We start from the raw sequence: 18,082 nt of genomic DNA on the forward strand, positions 1-18,082 counted from the left end.
ATGCCTGTGGCCCTCGCTGCTCCAGGCACCGATCCCTGTGGCCCTCGCTGCTCCCGGCACAGATGCCTGTGGCCCTCGCTGCTCCAGGCACCGATCCCTGTGGCCCTCGCTGCTCCAGGCACCGATCCCTGTGGCCCTCGCTGCTCCAGGCACCGATCCCTGTGGCCCTCGCTGCTCCAGGCACAGATCCCTGTGGCCCTCGCTGCTCCAGGCACTGATCCCTGTGGCCCTCGCTGCTCCCGGCACAGATCCCTGTGGCCCTCGCTGCTCCCGGCACAGATCCCTGTGGCCCTCGCTGCTCCCGGCACAGATCCCTGTGGCCCTTGCTGCTCCAGGCACAGATCCCTGTGGCCCTTGCTGCTCCAGGCACAGATCCCTGTGGCCCCCGCTGCTCCAGGCACCGATCCCTGTGGCCCTCGCTGCTCCAGGCACCGATCCCTGTGGCCCTCGCTGCTCCAGGCACCGATCCCTGTGGCCCTCGCTGCTCCAGGCACAGATCCCTGTGGCCCTCGCTGCTCCAGGCACAGATCCCTGTGGCCCCCGCTGCTCCAGGCACTGATCCCTGTGGCCCTCGCTGCTCCCGGCACAGATCCCTGTGGCCCTCGCTGCTCCCGGCACAGATCCCTGTGGCCCTCGCTGCTCCCGGCACAGATCCCTGTGGCCCTTGCTGCTCCAGGCACAGATCCCTGTGGCCCCCGCTGCTCCAGGCACAGATCCCTGTGGCCCTCGCTGCTCCAGGCACTGATCCCTGTGGCCCTCGCTGCTCCCGACACAGATCCCTGTGGCCCTCGCTGCTCCCGGCACAGATCCCTGTGGCCCTTGCTGCTCCCGGCACAGATCCCTGTGGCCCCTGCTCCACCCGGCACAGATCCCTGTGCTCTAGTTAGCACGTATTAAGTATGTAAAATTTGTTTTTTCAGTATTAGACTGCCGTGTGGTACACGATCAAAAGCTTTTGCAAAATCTCTAAATCTATATCCCAGCGCCTGCATGACCTCCATCCGGAGCTGCACATTCCTCCTTGTAGGAACCAAGATGCTGGTTTTGACTGGAAACAGCCCAGTGTTATTAGGGCTTCTGTAAGATACAAAGGATGGGGCCCGATTGTGGGCGATACTTGCACTAGGAAAAGTGTGAAAACGACTGTTACTTCAGTCCAAGAACCGACTGACTGCACCAAAGGAGGATTCTGCACTTATCCAATAAGCAACTTCTGCCGGCAACAAACATACGTTTCCTACATCATCTAGAGTCGGAAAACTCTGCTTCTGTTTATCTGCCAGGATAAATGTAACCGGAGATCCGGGGAGATCAGCGCTCGGCGGCAGAGTTAAGACCGATCTGTCATCGTCAGATCCAAGGTGGAACGCGATACCTTATAGTAAGAGCTCGCTGTCCATAAATCCTGAGAATGTTAGAAGGGAAAATAATAGCATTCCTTAATGCAGAATGCTTAGTAGGTGGTCAATTTAGGGTTAAAAAATAAAAAATAATTAACTCACCTTCTCCTCTTGATGGCGTAGCTGCCGGTCTCTTCTTACTTCTTTAATCATGAGCTGCCGGCTAAAGGACCGGTGGTGACGTCATATCACATGGTCCAATCACATGGTCCATCACCGCGGTTATAAGGGAAAATAATACAGTGAATAGACTGTCATCTTAGCAACCGTGCGTGAAAATCGCACCGCATCCGCACTTGATTGCGGATGCTTGCGATTTTCACTCAGCCCCATTCACTTCTATGGGGCCTGCGTTGCGTGAACGCACAATATAGAGCATGCTGTGAAAATCACCGCTCATGTGCACAGCCCCATAGAAGTGAATGGGTCTAGATTCAGTGCGGGTGCAATGCGTTCACCTCCCGCATCGCATCCGCGCAGAAATCTCGCCCGTGTGAACTCAGCCTAACAGGAGCTCCGCAGCAACATCACTGTCCTGGACAGTCCAAAACCAGAACCCCCGCCCCATGAAACGCAAGCCTTGGTGCAGGTGCTGACTTCAGGGGGTGAATACTTATGCATTCAGTAAGGAGGCTTTCCTTTTCACAGATGCTGTGGACACAGCCTATAGCAAATGAATGGGACATTTTGTGCAGATCATTGGCGCTGCTTCGTTGTGTGCAGGGGAGGGGCGGTATAATCACTTAACGAGCTTGAAGAAGCCACGGTGTGAAGACGGGGCGTGGATTTCAATCACATCTCAATTAGTCACTTACCCTGAATGCCTTTGACATTATCTTACTGTTAGAGGGGCTTCGGCCCACAAAGGGGCTGGCGTCGCCCCGTTACTATTATTCCGCCCAGCTGGCTTTTTGATCCTTTTTTTCCCACAGTGAGAACTTCACACAAAACAAAGATTCCTCCATCCGAGCAAATGTTCGGGACATGAAAGAGCCCGGACCGTCCCGCTGTCACTCACCGCTCCGGGGACACAAATTACTAATGCCGCCGTCCTCGGGGACATCTCTGCGCTAACAAGAGCAAGGCGATCCGTCAACTTACTGCAGGAATTAACTGTTTCAGCTTTCTTTTTGTTTAGGGAAAATCACTTTCTCTTGGCGCATTCAGCCGTTGGCGAAGGGGCCCCTCCGGAGCAGGTAGAGCGGTAAAGTTCACTGCACACACACAAAAGAGTTCAGAGATGAAAAGCGCGGCCCGGTGTGATCGCTCTCTGTGTCCCCCACCCGGAGTGATCGATCCCCGTGTCACCCCCCCAGAAGGTGATCTCTCTCCGTGCCTTTCCCCCCCGGTGGTCAATCCCCCTTTCCCCCAGGAGGTGATCGCTCTGCGTGTCTTCTTCCCCCCCCCGGGTGATCGCTCTCTGTGTTGTCCCCAGGGTGATCGCTATTCATATCCCCCCCTTCCCCCTAAGGTGATCGCTCTCAGTGTCCCCCAGGAGGTGATCGCTCTGCGTGTGTCCCCCCCTGAGAGTGATCGCTCTCAGTGTCCCCAGGAGGTGATCACTTCTCCGTGTCCCCCCCCCCTGAGAGAGTGATCTCTCTTAGTGTCCCCAGGAGGTGATCACTTCTCCGTGTCCCCCCCCGCCCCGAGAGTGATCGCTCTCACTGTCCCCCAGGAGGTGATCGCTATTCATATCCCCCCCTTCCCCCTAAGGTGATCGCTCTCAGTGTCCCCCAGGAGGTGATCGCTCTGCGTGTGTCCCCCCCTGAGAGTGATCGCTCTCACTGTCCCCCAGGAGGTGATCACTTCTCCGTGTCCCCCCCCCCCTGAGAGAGTGATCTCTCTTAGTGTCCCCAGGAGGTGATCACTTCTCCGTGTCCCCCCCCCCCCCGAGAGTGATCGCTCTCACTGTCCCCCAGGAGGTGATCCCTCTGCGTGTCCCCCCCCCCCCTTAGAGTGATTGCTCTCACTGTCCCCCAGGAGGTGATCGCTCTGCGTGTCCCCCCCCCCCCCCCCCCCGAGAGTGATCGCTCTCACTGTCCCCCAGGAGGTGATCGCTCTGCGTGTGTCCCCCCCCCCTGAGAGTGATCGCTCTCACTGTCCCCCAGGAGGTGATCCCTCTGCGTGTCCCCCCCCCCTTAGAGTGATTGCTCTCACTGTCCCCCAGGAGGTGATCGCTCTGCGTGTCCCCCCCCCCCCGAGAGTGATCGCTCTGCGTGTCCCCCCCCCCGAGAGTGATCGCTCTCACTGTCCCCCAGGAGGTGATCGCTCTGCGCGTCCCGTCCCCCCCTGAGAGTGATCGCTCTCACTGTCCCCAGGAGGTGATCACTTCTCCGTGTCTTCGTCCCCCCCCCCTACTCGAGAGTGATCGCTCTCACTGTCCCCAGAAGCGCCTCTTGTGTAGAACCTTACAGCACTAGGTATAGGCACAAAAACACTGATTATGCTTACAGAAGGGTCACAACGCCTCCGAATCGCTTTTCCGGATGATTACCCGTCCAGTTTACGGGAGAAGAGAAGACTGCGTCTGCCGCCCCTGGTCTGTATCCCTTGCCGTGGTTGCGGTTATCAGGATAAAGTATGTGCAGAGAAGTGAAGAAAAATCAGACCATTCTGGGTGGCGCTGGTGCAGTAAGGACTTATTACTCAAAAGGTACCAATAAAGGTAATCTTTATATTAAAAAAAGGATTACCTTTATTGGTACCTTTTCAGTAATAAGTCCTTACTGCACCAGCGCCACCGAGAATGGTCTGATTTTTCTTCACTTCTCTGCTTATATACATGGAGAGAGAAGCGGACCCATAAATTATAGACAGCGCTAGCTAAATATCACAGATTGCTGACAATAGGAGACAGTCATAGTCCTAGAGAGCGAGAAACTACAATACCGCCAGACACAAGGCTCGCCCAGCCGCACAGCAGTTATATTCTTCACCATAGGAGGCAGTATTATAGTAGTAGTTATAGTCTTCACCATAGGAGGCAGTATTATAGTAGTTATAGTCTTCACCATAGGAGGCAGTATTATAGTAGTTATATTCTTGTACATAGGAGCAGTATTATAGTAGTTATATTCTTGTACATAGGAGCAGTATTATAGTAGTTATATTCTTGTACATAGGAGCAGTATTATAGTAGTTATATTCTTGTACATAGGAGCAGTATTATAGTAGTTATATTCTTGTACATAGGAGGCAGTATTATAGTAGTTATATTCCTGTACATAGGAGGCAGTATTATAGTAGTTATATTCTTGTACATAGGAGCAGTATTATAGTAGTTATATTCTTGTACATAGGAGCAGTATTATAGTAGTTATATTCTTGTACATAGGAGCAGTATTATAGTAGTTATATTCTTGTACATAGGAGGCAGTATTATAGTAGTTATATTCTTCACCATAGGAGGCAGTATTATAGTAGTTATATTCTTCACCATAGGAGGCAGTATTATAGTAGTTATAGTCTTCACCATAGGAGGCAGTATTATAGTAGTTATATTCTTGTACATAGGAGCAGTATTATAGTAGTTATATTCTTGTACATAGGAGCAGTATTATAGTAGTTATATTCTTGTACATAGGAGGCAGTATTATAGTAGTTATATTCTTGTATATAGGAGCAGTATTATAGTAGTTATATTCCTGTACATAGGAGGCAGTATTATAGTAGTTATATTCTTGTACATAGGAGCAGTATTATAGTAGTTATATTCTTGTACATAGGAGGCAGTATTATTGTAGTTATATTCTTGTACATAGGAGCAGTATTATAGTAGTTATATTCTTGTACATAGGAGCAGTATTATAGTAGTTATATTCCTGTACATAGGAGCAGTATTATAGTAGTTATATTCTTGTACATAGGAGCAGTATTATAGTAGTTATATTCTTGTACATAGGAGCAGTATTATAGTAGTTATAGTCTTGTACATAGGAGCAGTATTATAGTAGTTATATTCTTGTACATAGGAGGCAGTATTATAGTAGTTATAGTCTTGTACATAGGAGCAGTATTATATTAGTTATATTCCTGTATATAGGAGCAGTATTATAGTAGTTATATTCTTGTACATAGGAGGCAGTATTATAGTAGTTATAGTCTTGTACATAGGAGGCAGTATTATAGTAGTTATATTCTTGTACATAGGAGGCAGTATTATAGTAGTTATATTCTTGTACATAGGAGGCAGTATTATAGTAGTTATATTCTTGTACATAGGAGCAGTATTATAGTAGTTATATTCTTGTACATAGGAGCAGTATTATAGTAGTTATATTCCTGTACATAGGAGGCAGTATTATAGTAGTTATATTCTTGTACATAGGAGCAGTATTATAGTAGTTATATTCTTGTACATAGGAGGCAGTATTATAGTAGTTATATTCTTGTACATAGGAGCAGTATTATAGTAGTTATAGTCTTGTACATAGGAGCAGTATTATAGTAGTTATATTCCTGTATATAGGAGCAGTATTATAGTAGTTATATTCTTGTACATAGGAGGCAGTATTATAGTAGTTATAGTCTTGTACATAGGAGGCAGTATTATAGTAGTTATATTCTTGTACATAGGAGGCAGTATTATAGTAGTTATATTCTTGTACATAGGAGGCAGTATTATAGTAGTTATATTCTTGTACATAGGAGCAGTATTATAGTAGTTATATTCCTGTACATAGGGGCAGTATTATAGTAGTTATATTCTTGTACATAGGAGGCAGTATTATAGTAGTTATATTCTTGTACATAGGAGCAGTATTATAGCAGTTATATTCTTGTACATAGGAGGCAGTATTATAGTAGTTATATTCTTGTACATAGGAGCAGTATTATAGCAGTTATATTCTTGTACATAGGAGGCAGTATTATAGTAGTTATATTCTTGTACATAGGAGCAGTATTATAGTAGTTATATTCTTGTACATAGGAGGCAGTATTATAGTAGTTATATTCTTGTACATAGGAGCAGTATTATAGTAGTTATATTCCTGTACATAGGAGCAGTATTATAGTAGTTATATTCTTGTACATAGGAGGCAGTATTATAGTAGTTATATTCTTGTACATAGGAGGCAGTATTATAGTAGTTACATTCCTGTACATAGGAGCAGTATTATAGTAGTTATATTCTTGTACATGGGAGCAGTATTATAGTAGTTATATTCTTGTACATAGGAGCAGTATTATAGTAGTTATATTCTTGTACATAGGAGGCAGTATTATAGTAGTTATATTCTTGTACATAGGAGCAGTATTATAGTAGTTATATTCCTGTACATAGGAGCAGTATTATAGTAGTTATATTCTTGTACATGGGAGCAGTATTATAGTAGTTATATTCTTGTACATAGGAGGCAGTATTATAGTAGTTATATTCTTGTACATAGGAGGCAGTATTATAGTAGTTATATTCCTGTACATAGGAGCAGTATTATAGTAGTTATATTCTTGTACATGGGAGCAGTATTATAGTAGTTATATTCTTGTACATAGGAGGCAGTATTATAGTAGTTATATTCTTGTACATAGGAGGCAGTATTATAGTAGTTATATTCCTGTACATAGGAGCAGTATTATAGTAGTTATATTCTTGTACATAGGAGCAGTATTATAGTAGTTATATTCCTGTACATAGGAGCAGTATTATAGTAGTTATATTCTTGTACATAGGAGCAGTATTATAGTAGTTATATTCTTGTACATAGGAGCAGTATTATAGTAGTTATATTCTTGTACATAGGAGCAGTATTATAGTAGTTATATTCTTGTACATATGAGGCAGTATTATAGTAGATACATTCTTGTACATAGGAGCAGTATTATAGTAGTTATATTCTTGTACATAGGAGGCAGTATTATAGTAGTTATATTCTTGTACATAGGAGCAGTATTATAGTAGTTATATTCTTGTACATAGGAGGCAGTATTATAGTAGTTATATCCTTGTACATAGGAGGCAGTATTATAGTAGTTATATTCTTGTACATAGGAGCAGTATTATAGTAGTTATATTCTTGTACATAGGAGCAGTATTATAGTAGTTATATTCTTGTACATAGGAGCAGTATTATAGTAGTTATATTCTTGTACATAGGAGGCAGTATTATAGTAGTTATATTCTTGTACATAGGAGCAGTATTATAGTAGTTATATTCTTGTACATAGAAGCAGTATTATAGTAGTTATATTCTTGTACATAGGAGCAGTATTATAGTAGTTATATTCTTGTACATAGGAGCAGTATTATAGTAGTTATATTATTGTACATAGGAGCAGTATTATAGTAGTTATATTCTTGTACATAGGAGGCAGTATTATAGTAGTTATATTCTTGTACATAGGAGCAGTATTATAGTAGTTATATTCTTGTACATAGCAGCAGTATTATAATAGTTATATTCTTGTACATAGGAGGCAGTATTATAGTAGTTATATTCTTGTACATAGGATGCAGTATTATAGTAGTTATATTCTTGTACATAGGAGGCAGTATTATAGTAGTTATATTCTTGTACATAGGAGCAGTATTATAGTAGTTATATTCTTGTACATAGCAGCAGTATTATAATAGTTATATACTGCCTGCCGGATCCGTCAAAATGCATGCAAACTGATGGTATTTGTCAGACGGCATGTATTTTTTTTTCCACATATTTTGCAGTCTGAGCATGCGCAGACCACAATGCCGGATCTGTTTTTCCGGCATTAATGCATTTCAATGGGAAAAAATATGTGTTCTGGAATTTTGGATGGAGATAAAACCGTAGCATGCTGCGATATTATCTCCGTCCTAAAACGTCAAAAAGACTGAACTGAAGACGTCCTGATGCATCCTGAACGGATCGCTCTCCATTCAGAATGCATTAGGATAAAACTGTCAGTTCTTTCCCGGTATAGAGCCCCTAGGGCGGAACTCAGTGCCGGAAAAGAATAATGCTAGTGTGAAAGTCCCCTTATAGTAGTGATATTTTTGCCCATAGAGGTTGGGACATCCCTGTAATTCTTTAGGTCAACTTGCAAAATTTGTAAAAGAATAAAACCATATGATTCACTTACCTTCTGACCGATGTATACACGTGTGCTGGTTGTCGCTCAGAAAGAAGCCATCTTTACAGCGGCATTCATAACTGCCCAAGGTGTTAATGCATGTCTGCTGACAGCCTCCGTTGTTAGACCTACACTCGTCCACATCTAGGACAGAGGATAGAGAAAGGTATCACTAAATATCAGAGCTGGCTTGATGACAAACCTACTACACATCTTTCAGCAGCTAAGGGGTAAACACAGGAGCTGGTTCTTTGACTATAGGGAGTCCTATACTTTATCCTTATTATTATTATTGCTTAGAAACATGATTGTGTCAAAGCCTCAATTGCGCCAGGTTCTCATGATGCAAAACTGTTGCACAAGGAGCCGACATGTTGTATGACTTTCCTATCCCGTTCACCTGAATGGGTCAAAGTGTCAATAGCGAGCACAGCCCGCCACAAAAAGTATTCCACTGTGCAGTATGGACCAATGTAAGCAATGGAGAGGTCGCTGCACTGACACAAGCACTGCCGAGGGTACTGAGAATCTGACCCGGACATCTAATAGTGAGGCCTATCCTAAGGGTAAAACTACTCTATGCAGTAGTCATGTCACAAACAGGGCTGTGGAATATGTCAGTGATATATAAGGGATGAGAAGGTCTGTACAGCGCTGTGGAATATGTCAGTGATATATAAGTGATGAGAATGTCTGTACAGCGCTGTGGAATATGTCAGTGATATATAAGTGATGGGAATGTCTGTACAGCGCTGTGGAATATGTCAGTGATATATAAGTGATGAGAATGTCTGTACAGCGCTGTGGAATATGTCAGTGATATATAAGTGATGAGAATGTCTGTACAGCGCTGTGGAATATGTCAGTGATATATAAGTGATGGGAATGTCTGTACAGCGCTGTGGAATATGTCAGTGATATATAAGTGATGAGAATGTCTGCACAGCGCTGTGGAATATGTCAGTGATATATCAGTGATGAGAATGTCTGTACAGCGCTGTGGAATATGTCAGTGATATATAAGTGATGAGAATGTCTGTACAGCGCTGTGGAATATGTCAGTGATATAGAAGGGATGAGAATGTCTGTCTGTACAGTGCTGTGGAATATGTCAGTGATATATAAGTGATGAGAATGTCTGTACAGCGCTGTGGAATATGTCAGTGATATATAAGGGATGAGAATGTCTGTACAGCGCTGTGGAATATGTCAGTGATATATAAGTGATGAGAATGTCTGTACAGCGCTGTGGAATATGTCAGTGATGAGAATGTCTGTACAGCGCTGTGGAATATGTCAGTGATATATAAGTGATGAGAATGTCTGTACAGCGCTGTGGAATATGTCAGTGATATATAAGTGATGAGAATGTCTGCACAGCGCTGTGGAATATGTCAGTGATATATAAGTGATGAGAATGTCTGTACAGTGCTGTGGAATATGTCAGTGATATATAAGTGATGGGAATGTCTGTACAGCGCTGTGGAATATGTCAGTGATATATAAGTGATGAGAATGTCTGTACAGCGCTGTGGAATATGTCAGCGATATATAAGTGATGAGAATGTCTGTACAGAGCTGTGGAATATGTCAGCGATATATAAGTGATGAGAATGTCTGTACAGCGCTGTGGAATATGTCAGTGATATATAAGTGATGAGAATGTCTGTACAGCGCTGTGGAATATGTCAGTGATGAGAATGTCTGTACAGCGCTGTGGAATATGTCAGTGATATATAAGTGATGAGAATGTCTGTACAGCGCTGTGGAATATGTCAGTGATATATAAGTGATGAGAATGTCTGCACAGCGCTGTGGAATATGTCAGTGGTATATAAGTGATGAGAATGTCTGTACAGTGCTGTGGAATATGTCAGTGATATATAAGTGATGAGAATGTCTGTACAGTGCTGTGGAATATGTCAGTGATATATAAGTGATGGGAATGTCTGTACAGCGCTGTGGAATATGTCAGTGATATATAAGTGATGAGAATGTCTGTACAGTGCTGTGGAATATGTCAGTGATATATAAGTGATGGTAATGTCTGTACAGTGCTGTGGAATATGTCAGTGATATATAAGTGATGAGAATGTCTGCACAGCGCTGTGGAATATGTCAGTGGTATATAAGTGATGAGAATGTCTGTACAGTGCTGTGGAATATGTCAGTGATATATAAGTGATGAGAATGTCTGTACAGTGCTGTGGAATATGTCAGTGATATATAAGTGATGGGAATGTCTGTACAGCGCTGTGGAATATGTCAGTGATATATAAGTGATGAGAATGTCTGTACAGTGCTGTGGAATATGTCAGTGATATATAAGTGATGGTAATGTCTGTACAGTGCTGTGGAATATGTCAGTGATATATAAGTGATGAGAATGTCTGTACAGCGCTGTGGAATATGTCAGTGATATATAAGGGATGAGAATGTCTGTACAGTGCTGTGGAATATGTCAGCGATATATAAGTGATGAGAATGTCTGTACAGCGCTGTGGAATATGTCAGTGATATATAAGTGATGGGAATGTCTGTACAGCGCTGTGGAATATGTCAGTGATATATAAGTGATGAGAATGTCTGTACAGCGCTGTGTAATATGTCAGTGATATATAAGTGATGAGAATGTCTGTACAGCGCTGTGGAATATGTCAGTGATATAGAAGTGATGAGAATGTCTGTACAGAGCTGTGGAATATGTCAGTGATATATAAGTGATGAGAATGTCTGTACAGAGCTGTGGAATATGTCAGTGATATATAAGTGATGAGAATGTCTGTACAGCGCTGTGGAATATGTCAGTGATATATAAGTGATGAGAATGTCTGTACAGCGCTGTGGAATATGTCAGTGATATATAAGTGATGAGAATGTCTGTACAGAGCTGTGGAATATGTCAGTGATATAGAAGTGATGAGAATGTCTGTACAGAGCTGTGGGATATGATAGCGCTATAGAAGACAGTATAATAAATAAATATGTGTATATCCCCAATTCTTACCCAGGCAGTTATGCCCATCATGTGCCAATGCAAAGCCATCGTAGCAAGTGCAGCGGTAGTTTCCGGGAATGTTTGTACACTCGTGGACGCAGTCTCCATTGTACTCGTTATCGCATTCATCAGTGTCTGTGGGATAAAGACACAAGTGATCATGATGGATGCTCGGTTCCCCAGAAAAGGCCTTCACAGCTCAGTGACACAAGTGAAAACACTTGTTGGCCCTTTAAGAGCCCGATTGTCTTGTAAATCCAGTGTTTTTGTTGTACGCCTCTCCCGGCTGAAGTGGCTGCTGAGTGAAGCCTCATATCAAGTGACAGAGCGGCTGATAGATGAGGCGACCCGGCCCTGCCGGAAAGTGCTAAACCCACAAGGGCCTTACTCCATGTGTCCCGCCAAGTCTCTTACATGACCCATTACTTCTTTACTGTGCATTAGGTGGACATGATTCATTAACGGTCAGAAGACAGTGAGAGCGTGCAGCCTGCCAGCTCGCAAAAATCATTTCTACAAAATATATTAACAAAAAAGCACAAAAAGCCACACGTATAATAACGTTCTGCAGCATAGTGACCGCAGACTCCCTGATGCATAAAAAATTCTAAGAGTTTGAGGTTCATCAGTATCTGATTGGTGGGGGTCCGACACCCTGTTTCCTGAGGACAGGTCATCACTTATAATGTCTCGGAAAACCCCTTTAAACACAGTTAGGGCCCCTCCACATAACTTTTTGGCCAAAAAAAAAAACCGCTTTAAAAACCATCTGAATTGATCAGCATTTCTTGTAGTGTTTTGAGGCATTTTCGCCCATTAAGTGCTTTTAGCACCTGGTGTTTTTACCAGGAAAATCTGTGCCTCCTCCTGTAATGTCACTTCATCTGTAGAGGAAGAAAGCATTGATAAAAAATGCCAACAAACATTGCAGACGTGTCCTTTACAAGCTGTGGCGGTCTGTGGGCGAAGGCCAGGCAAAAAACACTGCTGCAGATGACACGCTTGTCCTGCGCCTATTATTTACTATCTGCTTCCATGCAGCATCTGGAGCTGGCAAAAAATTATACAAAAGTGCACCAAAAACCGCTCTCAAATGTCAGTGTAAAAAACCTATTGAGCCACCAGCCGTGGCCTGGTCTGACATGTGGATCCAGCTGGAATGGGAAAGCTAGAAGACGGATTTCCCACTGCAGTTATAGTAAAAACCACAATCACCAACTTCCAGGAGGCGCACACAATAAAAGAGGGCAGCGGTTACCTCCGGGGAGGACAATACTGGTTCATCACACATTAATGTCTGTCTCGGATGGTGAAGCACAAAGTCCCATAATCACCTACACAATGGCGCCCTCACCTTCACACGCGGTGCCTTCCCCTTTATATCCGGCTTTGCACACACACTTGTATGATGTTGGCGTGTCCTGGCATATGGCGTCGATGTGGCAGTCATCTGTACCCAGGGCACACTCGTCTACACCTACAGACAGAGGAAGAGAGGGGTTAACGGATACCCCCCATAATCTATATAGCAATGGTGGACACAAAGTCAAAAAGCTCAGATAGTCTCGTCTTTTCATATGGGAAATCTGTGACAGTAGAAAGAGCAAACGGAATCCGGAAAAGTCCATCACCAAGACGGGCCGGCGCTGACGGGGTTACAGGAGCGGCTGCCCACACTGCGCTATCCTATACGCCTGATGTAAGCGCAGAGAATATTCCCTGACGTATGACGCTGTGTAGCGCAATGTAAAATACTGTGGCGGCACACTGTATAGCAGTATATAGTCTGCCGCCCCATACCGCGCCAGCGGAGGCCCCTAGGACACCATTTTGACCTCCTTCAGTGAATGTGCTGAACATGGTGTGAACATAGCCTTAACTGGTTTTCCACTTAGTTTCCATTTTTATATTTCTGCGTACAGATCCACCAAGCAGGTAAAATGGCGCCACAGAAAGCAGAAGATCCAGCAATATAAGGGAGCAGCTGCCAATAGCAACCGCCAATTATATGAAAGCAGAGATTTGATTGGATGTGAAGGATGAGAGCCGCCTGCATATCTATACGGAGTATCTGTGGAGACTGCACCAATCTTAGTAGTGTTAATGTTAGGACGTTCAGAGGGAAAATCTGCAGTAAATTTACCACTTTCTGACTGAGGTAAAGAACGATTACGCCATCGTGTCACTATAGCAACCAATCAACTTCCAGCTTTCATTTCTAGAGCTAGGTTAGAAACTAAAGCAGTGATGTGATTGGTTGCTAAGGATAACACCTAGGACTATAAAAGCAGTGATGTGATTGGTTGCTAAGGATAACACCTGATGTGATTGGTTGCTATGGTTGTAGTATATTTCACCCCTGAGGCACAATGACCACTCTCATAGAATCCAATCAGATCACTTGTTTCATTTTCTACCTTCCATTCTATAAATGAGAGCTGACACCTGATTGGTTGCCTCCACAGACAGCTTCTCTATCTTTTTTTCCTGATGCTGGTTTTCATGAGAAGCCAAAGATGGTGGAAACGTCATCCAACAAGGTGAGAGGAAGCTTGTCTGGTATTAATATTCATTTCTAGCAGATATTCTGGACAATTTACCACATGTCAGACGAGAGGGTCGCTGAAGTGTTATTATAGCTGCTCGCGCTCTACTACCGTCATGGCCGCATTCCTCGTTGTGAGGTAACGCTCGGCCTCTGGTTTCTGTCATGGTTTGGCAGCGTTCCTGACAATCTTCGCCATTGCTTTGGTTCATTTTCACTCAGTTCTAGGACCGCGAGATAAAAGCGGTGCGAGCGTTATAAAGCACACCATTTCCCAGAATAATTGGTGACAACCAGCACGGCCACTGATACAGCTCCCAAGGGGTTGTCAGACAGCTTTTCCCGACTCCGACAGGAGCTTTAATTGCTGCTATACTGGTTGTCCCCTGACTCTTCCAGTCTCCTACATGGACAATCTGCCCGGTTTGGTGGTTGTACCCCTCCCCCATATCGCTCAGGGACTTCTTCAGGCGGCGGTCACACCTTCAGGTTTTTTGGTGCAGTTTATAAGGCTATGGCGCCGTTGCTGGCCGTCATTTGAGGCCATTTTCGGTTTTCTGCTCCTAGGATGAAACAGAACAAACAGAAATCTTAAGAGAGGTGTGAACGGCGCCTTAGTCAATGGCGTCCATGGTATGACGGATCCGGTAGAGTGCTACGTCCAGGAGCCAGGACGCACGTGCCACCGCAGCCGTGCATCTGGCGCCAGGAGTCAAATTCCTGCATCGACTCCTGCAGGGTGACGTGGCGACGGCCATCTACCGGTACAGTCCCATGTCTGGGACATGTAGTTAGCCAGCTGAATGCAGCACTAGATGGCGGCCGTCACCTGCGACTCATTTAAATGGACGCCTCTGTTCCCCTCCTGCGTCCTGTCCTACGTGAAATATTGAAATGCCTAAATCCCATAAATGATGAGTCTGCTGCCCGGGAACCGGACTGGAAAGTTGAACTTGGCAAGAACCTTTCCGTGTAAGAGACGGATTTGTTGTTTGAGCTTCGCGTATCAGGTCGCAATGAGAGGGAATACTGGACGCATTGTGCGCATTAATGGGGATAGCTACGCCATTGAGACGGTGAATAGAGGCTTCAGGGTTTACTATAAAGCCGCCATTACACTGCAGAAGTCGGGGGCTCCCTCTACCCTTCTCCTCCTAAACACCGCCACCTCCGTATTTCGGTTTTCAAAAAAACGGATCCGCGAAAGCTTCCATGTATATTACGCATTTTTCGTTTTTTCTCATGTCAATAGAAGGATGATTCTCATCCGCACATACGGACAGAGACAGAACCTGCGCCGAGACCCGTGGATCAGGGATATGGATACGCCACAAAAAAATCATGTGTACAGCCCCACAGAAACAAATGGGTCAGCGCTCTGATGGACATCGGTCGTGTACAGGAGCCTGTTATATCATATTTTATACACCAAACACAACCAGAGCTGCAATTCTGCTATCACCTCCAGAGCTGCACTCACTATTCTGCGATCACCTCCAGAGCTACACTCACTATTCTGCTATCACCTCCAGAGCTGCACTCACTATTCTGCTATCACCTCCAGAGCTGCACTCACTATTCTGCTATCACCTCCAGAGCTGCACTCACTATTCTGCTATCACCTCCAGAGCTGCACTCACTATTCTGCTATCACCTCCAGAGCTGCACTCACTATTCTGCTATCACCTCCAGAGCTGCACTCACAAATCTGCTATCACCTCCAGAGCTGCACTCACAAATCTGCTATCACCTCCAGAGCTGCACTCACAAATCTGCTATCACCTCCAGAGCTGCACTCACAAATCTGCTATCACATCCACAGCTGCACTCACAATTCTGCTATCACCTCCAGAGCTACATTCACAATTCTGCTATCACATCCACAGCTGCACTCACTATTCTGCTATCACCTCCAGAGCTGCACTCACTATTCTGCTATCACCTCCAGAGCTGCACTCACTATTCTGCTATCACCTCCAGAGCTGCACTCACTATTCTGCTATCACCTCCAGAGCTGCACTCACTATTCTGCTATCACCTCCAGGGCTGCACTCACTATTCTGCTGCGGCCTTGTATCTCTCCTGTGCGGACACGTGTTTAACCCCCGAAGTTCCAGGAGCGGTTAATCCAGGCCACTTCATTTACCTACTGCACCCCAAAACACTGACTTCTGTATATTAGGGAATCCTATTCACCAGTGCACTCCAATCTCTAGATCTTCAGCTGTGGTGAAACTACAACTCCCAGCATGTCCTGACAGCCACAGACCACTGCTATAAACACTCTGTAACCCCTGGCAACAAACTTCTACAATCCCCAGAAAGCCCAGAAACGTTGCCATGCTGAGAGTTGTGGTTGGACAGAATTTTATCTATCACAGAACAAACCAGAGAAGTCTAGCTCACACAGCTGAGGGGTCGTTACAGTTGTATCCAGTCTGCACAATCCACCATCAGCAGCTGCTCCTGCCACGATAGTTTGTTACAATGTATCAGTCTTGTCTAGACCCGACACATCGTCCTCAACTAGAGATCCAGACAGGAAGTAAAGAAGAATGTTTCCATTCACTGACAAAAAGCAAGAACCTAAAAACAAATCACAAAATGCAAAGTGAGAAATCCATCACTTCTGGCAATTTCAAATGTTGACACAAACATCACTTTGCGCCATTCTTTGCATTTTACACGGCCCTCGCCACTTCTGAAGAGTGGTATAAGGGTAACGAGCATGGCAGCTGGGGGGCGGCAGAGGAAGTGGAGCAGCGTTGTCCGAAAGTGGAAGATGCACCAAAATGGATAAATTAGACTTTTCACCAAATCTAAGTGAAATCAAAACTGACTTCAAAAAGCGGCATCTTGACGCATCCGCCAATGTCTGATGCAGAACGTGAGGAAGGCTTCTTTACACTATGGCAGCAGGGGCCACATACCAGGCAGGACAATGGGGCGCCCTAGGGTCTCTCACCCACGTCACAGTGACGTCTCCGCATTCCAGGTACTGATACGACCACACGCTGGAGGTTGACTAATGTGGTGCCAAGTACCGAGCAGCTTCGCGGCGGCGGGCTCGGAGGCACGCTCCTGCGCCACCTTTGCTCCTTTTTCTACCCATTGTCCTAGTGGAGATTCTGCATCCGCGGCTTCAAATTAAATGGCGCAAAACCTCAGGAGATCCACAACTCTCAATCCATCAGAATGTAACACACCTGCAGAAGGGGCTACTCACCGCTCTGTGTCCGGCCTGCGGGGTGCGGGGAGGTGCAGATAGGGAGCAACAGCAACAGCAACTGGAGGGACCTCATAGTGACAGCAGGGGGCGTCCCTCCAGCATGTGTCTCCTCCTCCCTGACCCTCCCCTGAAGAGCCACAAAGATCTAGTCCTGAGGCCCCTCACCTACCCGCTAGAGACCCCCAGTCCTTCGTCTAGACCCTCCTCTCCTGCTTATAGGTCCCTTACTTCCACCCCACAAAGAATCCCCTGTCACAGACCCCTTATTCCCTTCTGTTCCCCTCTTTAAACTGACTCCTCCTCTTTCCCCTTAAAGTGACCCTTCTGGCTTCCTGTCCCCTTTAAAGTGACCCCGTTTTCTCCTCGTCTTCCTTATTGCCCCCCTTAAACTGACTACTGCTCCTTCCTCTTAAAGTGGCCCTGCGCCTTCTTGCCACAGAGCCCGGCGTGTGCTCGGCGCTGCTGCTGCTGCTGCCCCGTGGACTGCTGCTCGGTGCCTGGGAGCCCGGGGCTGCTGCAGATGATCCGGCCGCCCCTCCTCCCGCCCCTCCAGCACCTTTCTGCCTCCGCCCCCTCCTCCCCCACCCCCTTCCACACAGGCGAAAGCCCGACGGACTACAAGTCCTAGCATGCCCATGTAGTGCCCCCACCACTGCTCAGCACTTGGCATGAAGGGGTTAACATGTGCCCACCTTACACCCTCCTGTCACAGAGTGGGGCAGCCTGGAATTCCCTGTTCAGGCTGGAGGGGGTTAAAGAGGGGCCCCCCCCCCCCCCCCTCCCCAGAGCATTGCAGCAGCACCAGGGCCACTAATACGTGAAATGGTCGCTGTGTCTGTGGTGACAGTCACTTTGGTCGG

General features: G+C 45.6%; 1 protein-coding gene across 5 annotated transcripts in view; it reads right to left on the reverse strand.

Annotated features, from left to right (window-relative positions):
* SCUBE2 (signal peptide, CUB domain and EGF like domain containing 2) overlaps positions 1 to 17,587 on the reverse strand; it is a 112,401-nt gene extending 94,814 nt beyond the window's left edge. For all 5 annotated transcript variants that reach the window (XM_040410291.1, XM_040410290.1, XM_040410293.1 and 2 more), the window contains exons 1-4: positions 17,220 to 17,587; positions 12,803 to 12,925; positions 11,458 to 11,583; positions 8,460 to 8,594 (exon numbers count right to left, since the gene is read on the reverse strand). In XM_040410291.1, coding sequence (XP_040266225.1) covers positions 8,460 to 8,594; positions 11,458 to 11,583; positions 12,803 to 12,925; positions 17,220 to 17,295 — 460 coding nt within the window. In that variant the 5' untranslated portion in view covers positions 17,296 to 17,587. The remainder of the gene's footprint in view (positions 1 to 8,459; positions 8,595 to 11,457; positions 11,584 to 12,802; positions 12,926 to 17,219) is intronic.
* Between the last annotated feature and the right edge of the window lie 495 nt (positions 17,588 to 18,082).

The sequence above is a fragment of the Bufo bufo genome, chromosome 10, assembly GCF_905171765.1.
Source record: "Bufo bufo chromosome 10, aBufBuf1.1, whole genome shotgun sequence".
Lineage (NCBI taxonomy): Eukaryota > Metazoa > Chordata > Amphibia > Anura > Bufonidae > Bufo > Bufo bufo.